The 14,130-nt window shown below is 42.2% G+C and overlaps 1 protein-coding gene across 1 annotated transcript in view; it reads left to right on the forward strand.

Annotated features, from left to right (window-relative positions):
• The window catches only part of LOC122546902 (uncharacterized), a 54,681-nt gene that overhangs the window by 23,936 nt on the left and 16,615 nt on the right, over positions 1-14,130 (forward strand). The window contains exons 6-10 of the mRNA XM_087976594.1: positions 1,184-1,328; positions 5,332-5,408; positions 5,497-5,658; positions 10,658-10,753; positions 12,035-12,049. Of these exons, the coding sequence (XP_087832720.1) occupies positions 1,184-1,328; positions 5,332-5,408; positions 5,497-5,658; positions 10,658-10,753; positions 12,035-12,049 (495 nt within the window). The remainder of the gene's footprint in view (positions 1-1,183; positions 1,329-5,331; positions 5,409-5,496; positions 5,659-10,657; positions 10,754-12,034; positions 12,050-14,130) is intronic.

Genomic DNA, 14,130 nt, shown 5'->3' on the forward strand with positions numbered 1-14,130 from the left:
CCCTCCCCAACCCTATCCCCGTCCCAAGCTTCCAGCACAGCACACCCACCTTGACCTGTCCATCTTCCTTCCCACCTGTATGCTTTACCCTCCTCTCCGACTATCACTTTCACTCACAGCTTCATCTACCTGACACTTTCTCATCTACCTTCCTCCCAGACCCACTTCCCTGCTATTTACCTCTCAGCACTTCCAGCCCATAAGTCTCATTCATGATGACGGGCTTATGCTTGAAATGGCGATTCTCCTGCTCCTTGGATGCTGTCTGACTTGCTGTACTTTTCCTAAACACACTCACAGCTTGCAGGCAGTCAATCCATGTAACAGTTTATAAATTCCTATTTTGGAAATAGAACATCTGACTCAAGATGGTGACAGAGACATACTCTAACCTCAGACCTTTCATATATTCTCTGAGCTGAGATGTCACATTTTCTTTCGATAAAACATTAGATTATCTCGAGAATATGACTTATTGGAAGTTCTGGGACTTACATATTAACCAACCGGACCAATCAAAGATGAAAATTTTAACAGCAATCTAGGTTTGCTCAATATATCGTTTTAATTGCATGACACTGCGATCTTTTGCTGTAAATTCTGTGTCTTATTATCCTGCCCCACTAGTTTCCTGATAAAGGAGCAGCGCTTTGAAAGCTGGTGCTTTGAAGTAAACCTTTTGGACTATGATTCTGGTACTGTGTGATTTTTAACGTTGTCCACCCCTGTCCTCCAGCGGCACCTACACATCATCTGATGCAACTGTACACAGTTATGAGGGCAATTCCAGTGTGGAATGTAAATCAGTTGTACTGTTGGTTTCACGGCTCAAAAGCAAGGGGGCACACTTTTTTATGCTGAAGTGCAGGAGGTTTCAAGGGAACTTCACCCATCGTCTCGTGTAGATGGTGTCTAAAATGGACTGTCTGGGAAAGTATTGCAAATGGGTAAACTCACGACTTTCATAAGTTCATTCGATGAGCATTTGTGGCGTCATTGAACTCAATGCTTTGGCCAATTCATGGGAAATGGGATCAGTGATTTTTTCTTTGCCATGCAGTTTCACAGACTGAGGGGCCTCTTTGATGCTGAACTATTTCATGATTCTGTGATTCAGAGAATAATACGTCTCTCTGTTTTGTAACAGTGCTGAATATCACTATTCCCCTTTTTTGTCACACAGTTGCAGAATCTGGAGACACTGACCCGTGTGTGTTTCACAATGTGTTAGTACAGCCCTGGAGAAGTTTGAATTGCCATAAGACTGAACGTACTGGTAAAGCAGAATGTGATGTGCACCTTAAACACGGATGGTATCGATTCAAAAGGTAATACAGATTTCTACCTGGCAATAATCTATTAAAGATGGATAATGTGCTTTTCATCCTGAGACTACCTTTGTTTGACTGCATGGATGGGAACTAGGTGAAGTCGGATCAATCAGGTGGAAAAGTAACTGATTAAACATTGTGACAGGATGGCCTCTAAGAAGGATTTGTTCCACCTTGTTTCTCGAGGAATCAAGTGCTGTTAGCGTTACCACGATAATCTATTCCATGTAAAGATGACTCAATAGTTTTGGTTCTTTCATAAAAGTGGACAAAAGAAGCATGAGCGTGAGAGTCTGGCTCACACAGTAATAGTGTTTTAGTTTTTGCTGTCAGTTGTTGGAGTTGGGCTTTTCGGAATTGGAACTGAAGACACAACCCTCTCTCTGCTGCAGAAAAAAAAAGAATGAGGTCTAATTCTGCTGCTATATTTGTGCTTTGTCCTGCACTGGAAAAATTCACAAACACGGGAAGTCCGCTTCCTGACTTTGTTTTTTTGTCAAGGATGTGTTTCTGAAATGGTACTACGTTGGAACAGTTGATGAGTCATCGTTAGTATATAATTATTTTCTCAAGTATTTAGATAGAATTAAAGTCATGCCAAGTTTTTGTATTTTAATGCTGGTGTGGGGAAAAAATGTATATTTTGCTCAAACCATGACAATTTGACCAATATAATCACATCCGCCACGCCACACTTCACACTTACCTTTAAATAAGGTAACGGATATGTCAAGGCTATCTCATGACAGGTATTGATGGATTTGGTCGGATGTGTAACAATGTAAATAGGCTCCGATCAAGAGGGCTCAGAGAGACACAGGAGAAACGATAACTGCTTCTGGATGTCGAACAAAATTGCGCCATAGTAAGGCCAAGGTTGATAAATCTAGATAGAAGGAGGCATTTTAAACAGGAGGAGAGTAACATATTGAGCCTCACAGGTTGTGAAAGGGATGCAACGAATTTACAGAATGATATTGATAGGTTAATGGGTGGCACGATGGCACAGTGGTTAGCACTGCTGCCTCATAGCGCCAGAAACCTGGGTTCAATTCCCACCTCCGAGCGACTGTCTGTGTGGAGTTTGCACGTTCTACTTGTGTCTGCGTGGGTTTCCTCCGGGTGCTCTGGTTTCCTCCCACTGTCCAAATATGTGCAGGTTAGGTGAATTGGCCGTGCTAAATTGTCCATAGTGTGAGGTACAAGTGTAAATGTAGGGGAATGGGTCTAGGTGGGTTACTCTTCGGAGGGACTTGTTGGGCTGAAGGGCCTGTTTCCACATTGCAAGTAATCTATCTAATCTGTCAGGTTAAAGAAGTGGATAATAATGCTTAAATTGAGTGTAATGAGAAGTTGAGCACTTTGGAAGTTAGATCATATAATAATGTAAATGGGGGAGGGATAGGTGCAGGAAGCTGCAACACAATCGGCCTTGCGTTTTAGATTAGATTAGATTACATTACAGTGTGGAAACAGGCCCTTCGGCCCAACAAGTCCACACCGACCCGCCGAAGCGCGACCCACCCATACATTTACCCCTTACCTAACACTATGGGCAATTTAGCAGGGCCAATTCACCTTACCTGCACATCTTTGGACTGTGGGAGGAAACCGGAGCACCCGGAGGAAACCCACGCAGACACGGGGAGAACGTGCAAATTCCACACAGTCAGTCGCCCTAGGCAGGAATTGAACCCGGGTCTCTGGCGCTGTGAAGCAGCAGTGCGAACCACTGTGCCACCGTGCCGCCCACATCTTTTCTTATGAACGAGACAAAGAAAGCAAGCAAACAGAGACAGCAGGTAATCAGAAAGTCTGGTCAGAAAGTCTGTCATTATATCAAGAGTTTATCGTATAAATGAAGGAAAGACTTATTGCAATTCTACAAGTTGCTGGTCAGAGAACATCAGTAGTACTGTGAGCAGTTTTGATTCCATTTTTTCTGGAGATGTATCCTTTCATTCGAGGCAGTGTAGAGTCGTTTAACAAGATTATCTGATATGAGGCGGGATTTTCTAATGAGCAAATGTTAAACGAATTGGGACAGGACTCGCCATAGTTTCGAAGATTGAGAGGTAATCTCATTGAAATGCATGTAGTTCTTATTCAGCTTGACAGGGTAAATGCTTTGAGGATATTGCCAACCATGGGCGAATCTAATGTCACACCAAATACAAAAAGATTAAAGGGGCATCCATTTGACACTTAAAACAGGACAGAATTATTTTCTCAGATGTGTGTGAATAGATTGTTAAAGTGATCTTTGGGGGAAGAGTCTTGTATCATTTTAAAGTTGAGATGATAGATGTTTAATGAGTATGAGAATCTTGAGTTTCAAGAAAAGGCAGGAAAAGTGGACATGACGAATGTCAAACAAATCATGATCATATTGAATGACGAGGAACGATCCTTGGGAGTGATTACATCTTATCATCCCTTATGGCCACACACCCTATTTCCTGCACGATGTTTTTTTCAGACTTTCCATTGATCAGCGAAAAACTGCAGTTCGGAAATTGTTTACAAGAACGTAAGAGGGCTGAGGATATCTAACAGCATCCGTGTCAAAAGACATGCAGTGTACAAGAATTCAGACTTACATCCGAATTTGGAAATATGGCAGATTAGCAGACAGATTAAATTTGCAGTAGAGATAGATCGACTGAGGTGTCGCTGCTCCTCCCGATGTTGGTTGCCATAAGCATCAGTGGCTGACGGGTAAACAGATAGAATTTATAACGTTACGAGGGGCATGCAGAGCTTCAATTGTCAAGGTCTTTTTTATTTCTGGGGCGAGGAGTCCAAACCTAGACGGCATAGGTTTAAGGTGAAGAGTGAAGAGATTGAAAACAGACCTAATGGGCAACTTCTTCGCGCAGAGGGTGGTATTTGTTTGGAATGAACTGCCAGAGGAAGTAATCGATTCTGGTACAATTACAACATTTCAAAACCATCAGGACGGTTATACAAATGAAAAGGATTTGTCAGAATATGGGCCAAATGTTGGCAAATAGGATTAGATTAGATTAGTATATCTGGTCGGCATGGATGAGTTGGACCAAAGTATCTGTTTCTGTCTTGTACATCACTATGCCACTCCGACTCTATGTCTGATTGTCATCTTTCCCATCCAGACTCTGTATCTTTTGAACTTGTTGTCAGTCACGAGTATATTAAATGCAAACTCAAATAAATCCAAAATGCTTTTCACCACTCCTTCCTGGAACGGACATTTCAAAGGCTAATACAGGCGGGGCAATAGTTGGGCGACATCTTTTTCACACCTCACACTGAGTACTGTGCGGAATTCTGGAATATGCAATATCGAAAGATTGTGATAGTACAGGAGATGGTTTGGAAGAAATTTCCAAGAAAATGTAACTTGAGTTGGAAAGATTTAAAATGCCGTTGACAGGGCTATATATTTTAATTTCCGAAAACCGATGTAAACAACCGTTTCAGTTTTCCTTGTAGCAGAGGTGATTGAAAGGCGACATGATTAAAATGCATAAAGAAGTTATGATTTTCAGAGATAGGCTCAAAAGGAATATCCTTTCTTTTTCCCCCTTGATGGAGACATGAATGGCCAGGAGGCATAAAATTAGGGTAATGGGTTTAGTCAGCATATGAGGAAAAATGATTTTGCCTAGAGATAATGGTAATCTGGCGCTTACTGTCCATGAGGATGACTAAGTGAAAACCTCTCACGTTATTACAAAGATACTTAGATGGGTACTTACGATGCTAAAGCAAAGAAGGTTGATGGAAAAGCCGTTGAAAATTTGGTTTTCAAACTGTTTTTGACTGGTGTAACACAATGAGATAAAGGACTTTTTTTTACATATGCTCTCAACCTCTATGGGTCCATGACTATGATGAGAGTCTGAGGAAGGTTAACCGGCTTTGGGATGGGAAGTATGGTTACATCAAGGAACATTAATTGGGTATGCTGTTATGGCAGATTGCCATTCATTAGCTTTCTCTGTGATTGCTGTTTCAGCTCCGGTGGATGGAAGATGCCAGAGGTGGTTGTCCAACCATATCACTGCTCGACACGTGGAACAGCGTGGTTACAGGGTAATTTCATAATTTATTAGGCAGATGTTCACTGTCCAGCACTGTTCACATTAATTACATCCTTCAATACTGATAAACCTTATTACAGGTTCTCATCCCACCATGGCCGATGGGGAAGTGACCAGGAGAGTTTGTATAAACTGGGAAAGAAATCAATGTCACTGGGTCCATGAGATAAAGATCAAAAACTGCAGCAGTTACTTTGTTTATCAATTGAAGCCATTGCATCATTGTGCTGCCTACTGCACAGGTACAGTTCTCTTTTTACGTTACTCACAAGGGCAACTTTGAGGTGTCACACTCCACCAAGAAAATATCATTCCAATGACTTTGGAAATAGTTTGAACTTCCAATCACTGAGTCGTTGAAACTTTTGAAATAAAATATACGAAAGTGAGCCGAGTTAATTGAAAAGAGGAAGAGAACATAATGTAGTTGGGAAGTCACTGCTCTCAGAGAAGATGTAAATAAAATATAACAATCAGCCACTGCAGCACGAAATGATTGGCAATGTGAAAGCTCCTCCTTGTCTTAATTATGAAAGGAAACAATCCAAAGAAACAGGATGCTGGTTTCCAAGGCATAAAATCCAACTTCTTTCAGTCGAAGCACTCCTCTCCCTTAAGCCATGAAATTCAATTCGCTTTAGTTCCTACATTCTACCACATCTTACTCAATGCCTCACACTCCCCTGGTGAACATTTCTAACTTCCCTCAACAACAGTATCATGCTCACTGTAGTAACTACATCACTCTGCAATCTGTTCTGATGTCCCTCTCATGTCAGAAAACACATCCCAGTCCATTAATCACTGCATCCCACTGTCCCAAGATATTATATTACATTTTTCACTGTCACTACATTGCACTCACTTGAGTCACCATGTTCTACTCCCATCCTCACTGCATCCATTTCATAAATGCAAGTTGGACGTGTTGGGCTGAGCTGTTTCGTTATGTGGTGTTAAATTCACTTTCCCAGCTACAGTACACTGTCAAAGTTTCAGTCTCTCATTTCTTGGTCTTAACACAGTACTGCCATTTACTCAAAGGACACATCGAATCCTAATCTCCGAATCATAGTCTCATTCCCACATTCATTTGAGAACATTTCACAAATGCCACAGAGAATGTAGGATCTGAAAATAAAATGACCGCCTCACAAGCAGGGATTTAAATGAATTTGTCCCCACTCGTTTCGTACAATTACTGCAGAGGCAAAAGATCTGATGGTGAAGTGTTTTTCTTTCAGTTATAGCGAGCAGCAGCAATTACTGCTGTCAATGTTTCTTCAGGAAAATCACAAAGGACATAGATTCGTATCTGGTATTAAATCCGGGAAAGGCACTGTGCCTCGGCATTATATTTGTATCAGTTATTCGTGGGAAACTGGGTGGCTGACTGAGCCAGCATTTACTGGCCGGGCTTAATTGCCCTTGAGAAAGTGGAGATGCAACAGCTTCTTGATTAGTTCCAGTGTGTATGTAGGTGGATGATCCACAATGTCCATAGCGAGGGACTTCCAGCATTTTGACAGTGAAGGCACAGCGATGCATTTCGAAGTAATGATGGTGATTGTCTGGGACATATTCTTGCACGTTGTCTTGTCCCCATGTGTTTGCTTCCCATGGTCGTGTAGATGGAAGCAGCCGTGGGTTTGAAAGGTGCTGTCTGAAGATCTTTAGTGAATTCTGCAGTGCATTTTGTAAGTAGTACAAACCATGCTCCTGAATGTTGGTGGTGGAGAGACAGATATTTTTGGATGTAATGCAAATCAAGAGGAATACTTGAGCGTTGTTGATGTTGCTTCCATCCTGAGTACCGCCTTGGAGGTGTTAAGCAGTCTTCTGGGAGTCAGAACGTGAGTTCCTGCCGCAGAATTCCTAGCCTGGATTTATTGTTGCCACCTTTTAGTGACAAATCTATTTGAGTCACCCCAAGGATGCTAATAACGGTAAATTCAGTCATGGTAACGGAATTGAATCACAAGGAAAATGATGACGGTGTTACTTTTTGATGACTATAATTGAATCCCTACGGTGTGGAAGCCCATTGAGTCCACACCGCCTCTCCGAAGGTATCCCACACAAACCACACACACACACCCCAACCCAATGTCTCTCATCCTAAATTTCCCATGGCTACTCTATCTAACCTTCACAGTTTTGGACTGTGGGAGGAAACCACGCAGACAGGGGACAATGCGCAATCACCACGCAAACAATTTCATGAGGCTGTAATTGAATCCAAGTCCCAGGCACTGTGAGGTAGCAGTGCGAAACACTGAACCACCGTTTCACCCTGATTCCTTGGTCATCTCTTGTCACTTGTGTGAGTGTTACTTACCACATGTCAGTCAAAACAGGGATATTATTTAGATCTTCTTGCATTTGAATATGGGCCGTTTCAATGTCTGAGGGGTCGCAAACAGAGCTGACCATTATGCAGTCATCTGTGAACTTCCCATTTCTGACATTAAAACGGTGGGAACGTAATTGATGAACATGTTGAGGATAGTTTTACCGAAAATTCTAACGCCAGGAAGCCCTGCAGTGACGCCACGAAGCTAAGATGTTTGACCCCAAACCACAGAATCAAATTCTATATGACAGGTTTGATTCGAAGCAGTAGAATATTTGACCTTGATACCCATAAATCCCATTTTGCACATGCTTCTGATGCCTCACTCATTCGAATGCAGCTTCAGTGTCAAGGTTTGACACTTGCGCCTCATCTCTGGAATTTTCCTCTTGTCCAGTCTTGAACCAAAGCTGTAATGAGTGCAGGAGCTGAGTCTTTGTGGTGGAAGTTAACTGGGCGTCACTGAGCGGGTTATTGCTGAGCAGGTGCTGCTTTATCTCACTGTTGATGACACCTTCCATCACTTTGCTGAAGATCGAGAGTTGACTGGTGCGATAGAAAATGAATATTTGGGATTTGTCCTGCATCTAGTGGATGAGACATAGCTAGGAAATTTTGTACACTGCAGTGTTCATGCCAGATTTGGAATTGTTTTGAAAGAGCATGGCTAGAGTACGGCAAGTTTTGCAGTATACGTCTTCCTTACTATTGCCGGAATAGTCTCAGAGCTCAGTAGCTTTGCAATATCCAATGTCTTCAACAGTATCTTTTCACTGTGCTGAGTAAATAAGAAGCCTGAAAACTTCTGTCTGTGATGCTGGGAATAATTGAAGGAGGCCAAGATGGCTAATTCACTTGGGAATGCTGATATGAGTTTCCCTACAGTATGGAAACAGGCCCTTCTGCCCAACAAATCTACACCAACTCTCCGAAGAGTATCCCACCACAACCCTACATTTACCCCTGATGAATACACCTAACACGATGGACAATCCAACATGGCCAATTCACCTAACCTGTACATGTTTGGATTGTGGGCGGCAACTCATACAGTTTCCTGAGAGAATGTGCAAACTCGACACAGACAGTTGCCTGAGGCAAGAATTGAACCCAGGTTCCTGGCGTTGTGAAGCAGCAGTGCTAACGACTGAGCCACCACGCCTCAAACGTTTCATACTATTGATTTCAACTGTGTTGTGCTTTTCCATCATTTAGGATGGGGGTACTTGTGGCTCCTCCTGCAATGAGTTGTTACGTAAAAACACCATTCACTGCATGTGGTACTTCTGATCCATTGTTTATGGGATCGCTTCCCTCGTCACTGTGGTTGCCTGAACCTACCTATACCATTGTTCGTTTTCCTCAGTTTGAATCTCTGCTGTGTCTCCTGAATTACTCCCAGAATCTCTCGCCATTGCTGTTTCACTGCCTTTCATGCTGGGCTCATCTACCAGTCAATTCTACCTCGCTCATCCCTCCCTTGAAGTAGCCGTTTTTTGCAGCTTCATTTTGTTGATGCGGCATTTTTGTGTATGCTTGGTGCTACTCCGGCTGTACCATCCTGCACATTCCACGAAAAAAGTTTGATTCCATCATTTTATTTAAAGGTTTGAGTGGGGAGTATGCTCAACAATATGGTGCCGATTTTGATGGAAGACAATTTTGTTGCTGTTGATCTCCGACCGGGCTTCATCGAACCTGAAATTGCTAGATCTGCTTGAAGTCTGTCTCATTTAGCATGGTGACAGTGCCAGATAACACATTTGGATGGTTTTTAAGTTCGTCTCGGCAAGAACTATGCGGTAGTCACTCTTGACAATATTTTCTTGTGCAGATGCATCTGCAGTCGGCATAGTGATAAGGATGAAAGCAAGTGCATTTCACCCCCTCACCACCTGTCATGGCCCCATTCTAGCAGCTTTATCTTTTGGACCCGAACAGGTCGATCAACAGTGCTACTGCTAACACACTGTCGGTGATGAATATTGCAATTCCCCACACATCCATTGTACATTTTGCATACTTGCCTGACTTGATGCTTATCCCATACATTGTGCAGCATGTAGCAGTCCTGATTCCTCAGTTGTGGTAATCAGCATAAGTTTTCTTAATCATGTTTAATCTGACGTCAGAAGAAGGTAAGGGACTAGTGTCCATGCAGAGGACTTCTAGGTGAAATTCATTCTGATTTTAGGTCACTGTGCCACCACCTCTGCAAGTGGGACAGGACATATCTATGATGGCGGTGGTGACATCTGGTTAACTGTCTCCACGGTCGACGATGTAAGCAAGATTAGACTAATAACGGACTAATCTGTGAAATAACTTTGGCAAATTTATCACTATTGTCAGGTGTTAGTAAGGAGCACTTTGCAGGGTGAGAGGGCTTATTAGACCATCATCTTTCCCAGTGCTTCGTTCGATGCCAGGCGATCCATCTGGATTTGTTTCTTTGTGAAACGCCGAAGCGATTGGTGCAACAGGATAGATTGTTAGGCCATTTCAGAGTGTATGAACGTCAAGAACGTTGCTGTAGGTCTGTACTCACTTGCAGTTCAGAGCAGATGAGGTTTCCTTCCCTGAAAGAGATTACTTAGTCAGTGGCGTCATTTGTTTTCAGCAAATGCACATGGATTCATGGCATTCAGTAGATTCTTCAGGCCAGATATGTTACTTTGCATCGAATTAAAATTTCACCATTTGCAGTTTGAAGATTTGAAAACAGGTCCCCAGAGTGTTCGCTGAGTCTCTGGATTTCTAACTCAGTGAAAATACTACTGGGTTCTTGCCTCCATGAAATACGTGGCACGCTGGGAATTATTGGGAAATATCTGAATTAAAGAGTTCCATCTTTGAATCATTCTTATACTATGTCTCCATTCCTTCAGATCCAAACACTGCTGAACATGACAACAACGTGACATATTCAACTCAGAAACCGACAGAAAGTTCTTCACCAAACAGAGCAGTGACGGCAGAAACAGGTAACAGTGACACTGAGAAGTATTCTTTACACAAAAGCAATTAATACACGCAGAGTTATGTGCCAGGTGGTTTAGGCGGGACAGAAATGGTGGATAAAATGGAGTGGGATTTGCATTTTTGTATAAGGCGAATATCATCGCAGTAATCAGAGATGAAATAACTGAGGGATCACACAGTGAGGCTTTGTGGGTGGAGTAGAGAAATAAGACGGGTTGGTGACATTACTGGGGTTGTATTTAAGGTCCCCAATTACTCAATGGCAATTAGAGGAACAAATATGCAGGGATATTGTGGCACTTGCAGGAGCAATTGCATTGTTGTAGTAGGAGATTTTAATTTTTCTGACATACACTGGGACTCCCATAGTGTTTATTGTTAGATGGGGTGGAATTTGTGAAGTGCGTTCAGAAAACATTTCAAAATCTGTATACAGAGGTCCGACTCGGGAAGGGACAAATCTTGACCGACTCTTGGGAAATAAGGCAGGACAGTATAACTAAAGTGACAGAGGTGGAACCCTTTGGGACCAGTAACCATCGTTCTATTGACCTTAAAACTGTTTATTAAGAATGATGAAACAGGTCCCCAGAATCAAGTTCTAAATTGGGGGGAGGCGAATTTTGCTGGAATTACACAGGAGTTGCATGATTTAATTCGAGTAGATTGTTTGCAGGGAAAGGCAAGCGGAAGGCCTTTCAAGTGCGATAGTTAGAGTACAAGATCTATATGTTTCTTTGAAATTGAAGGGCAAGATTTGTAGGAATAATGAACCATGGAAGTCAAGATATATTGAGGCTTTGACCAGAAAAAAGGACATGGCTCAGTTGCAAGCAGCTGGAATCAAGGGAATTCCTAGAAGGATATAGGAGAAACAGGAGCTTACTGAGGAGAGAAATCATGAGGGCGAAAGTGGGCACGAAATAGCCGTGGGTGAGTCGGTTACGGAGAAACCAAAGAGGTTCCTTAAGTATATTAAAGGAAAAAGAATAACTAGAGAGAGAATAGGACTCATCGAGGAGCATAGTGGACATGTATATTTGGAAGTGCCAGAGATGGACAACGTCCTCAATGAATACATCTTCTTTATGTTTATGGTGGAGAAAGAGTTTGGAACTGAGCGAAATTAGCGGTCATATCTTGGGGACATTCCTTCTCAGCACAGAGGTGATATTGTACGCAGTATAATGTGTGAAGGCGGATCAAACTTCTGGTCCCGACAAAATATACGCAAGAAGAATTCAAGAGACCAGAGAAGAAATTTCGGGCGACCCAGCTGGCAGTCCCAGTCTATGTCAGTCATGGGTGAGGTCACGGATGACTCGAGGGTAACGAATGTCGTACTCTGTTTCAACAAGGACTGCAAATAAAAACCTGGGAACTATAGACCAACAATCCTAACATCTGGTGTACATAAGTTACTTGAGAAAATTCTGGGAGGTAATGTATACATGAATTTGGAAAGGCAGGGTTTGATTAGGAGTCATCAGCATGGTGTTATGCGTGGGAGATCATGCATCACAAATTTGTTAGAGTTCTTTGATAAATTAACCAGGAAGGTTGACGATGATAAGGCATATAACCTTGTCAATATTGATTTCAGCCAGGTCTTTCATAAGGTCCCAATTGGGAGGCTGCTCTGGAAAGTTAGATTGCAAGGAACCTCGAGGAAGCTGGCAATTTGATGCACACTTGTCTTCATGATAGGAAGCAGACCATAATAGTGGAAGGATGCCCTTCCGACTGGAGGCCCGTGAATCGTGGAAGGCCTCAGGGGTTGGTGCTGGGCCCAATCCTGATTGTTATCTATATTAATGCTTTGGATGAGAATGTACCAACCATGATTAGTAAGTTTCCAGATGACACTAAAACGGACAATGAGGATGTTTAGCAACAGAACCTGAAACATCCGCGGAAGTGGGCTCAGAAATGGAAAATGGAGTTTAATATAGAGAAGTGTGTGGTGTTGCATTTTGGAAAATCAAATCAATGTTGGATTTTCGTGGTGAATGGTAGGGCCTTAAGGAGTGCAGTGAAACAGAGGGACCTTGGGGTTCAAGTGCACGATTCACTGAAAGTTTACTCACAGGTAGACAGGGCGTTGAACAATGTTTTGGGTACATTGGTGTTCATCCGTCAGGGAATTGAGTACAGACGTTGGAAGCTATGTTGCTGTTGCGCGGGACGTTTACGAGGCTGCACTTTTGGGATTGTGTTTAGTATTGAGCCAAAGTCCACTGTGAGATTCTATTCCAAATCTGCTGCATCTTATGCACCAGGTTGGGGCATCTCTATGACTTATATATCTCTGATAATGCGTCAAAATTTCCTTGAAACATTCCCTCTCAGTCGAAAGAGCACGTTAATTCTCCGACTGACACTGTCATGAAGATCAGAGCAATCACACTTTTGGTTAGCTCCACAAGTAGCTGCAGGATTGAAATCAGAGCACTGAGTGTAAGATGCACGCCAGAAAAGGAGTGTGATTTTTTTTAAATGAAGGTTTGAGGTAAAGTTACTTGGAAAGGTTCAATGAAGTTACTGAAATGAATATATTGCACTGACTGCCGAGAATATGTTCTAATGATTACAGTGAATAGAATTTTGTTTGGTGTGACTTGTACAATTTGACTGAAGCAAAATGCAATTGGAGATGTCGCTAATTAGAGTGCCTTGAAACAGAATCCTGTTCCTTTGATGTTCTTATCATGAAGCAGGACTGGGTGATGCTTGCATTTTGTTAGCATAACTGTGATATATTGACAGGGAAAACACCGATTGTTCAGAATTGGTCTGTATATTGAGACAGACAGCTGTGATGTCTTGACCGCTAATTAGTTGTGTTCTTCTTTCATGTGACTCCTAGATCTATTCGCATTTCTTTCTTGCAGTGAGAAGACTTTCATCAGCTCTGGGACCTGTAGGTATAAAAACTCCAAACTCCCCTGAGAAATCGTCTTCCTTATCCATTCCATATTTATGACATATAGTCCACCATTCTGATCACATCTCTCCAACTATACTTCAAACTTAATTGTTAAATTTCCTTTAAGTCGGAATTACACTTTCCATCTCCGATTGATTCTTTCATGACGTTAAAAATGCAAACACTACTTCAGATACATTCCACAAATATCGGTAACATTACATCAAGGAGTGTCTCTGTACTTTAGAAAGGTTTCAGTACAGAGTAAGTGCGGGGTAATGTGACTTTTTTCAATTAATTCTGTGGAAAGACTTTTTGGAGATTCGTAATTAAGGCACCACAGGGAACGGATTGCAAGGATTCAGTTGTATTATCGGCAATGATTATTGGGCGGAGGGGTTTGCATGTTGATTGCTGTGACTTGTACGCGTAGATTGTTTCAAATATAAGTTG

This window comes from Chiloscyllium plagiosum, unplaced genomic scaffold, assembly GCF_037043375.1.
Source record: "Chiloscyllium plagiosum isolate Xiang-an unplaced genomic scaffold, Cpla_swu_hap1 HiC_scaffold_29, whole genome shotgun sequence".
NCBI classification, from domain to species: domain Eukaryota; kingdom Metazoa; phylum Chordata; class Chondrichthyes; order Orectolobiformes; family Hemiscylliidae; genus Chiloscyllium; species Chiloscyllium plagiosum.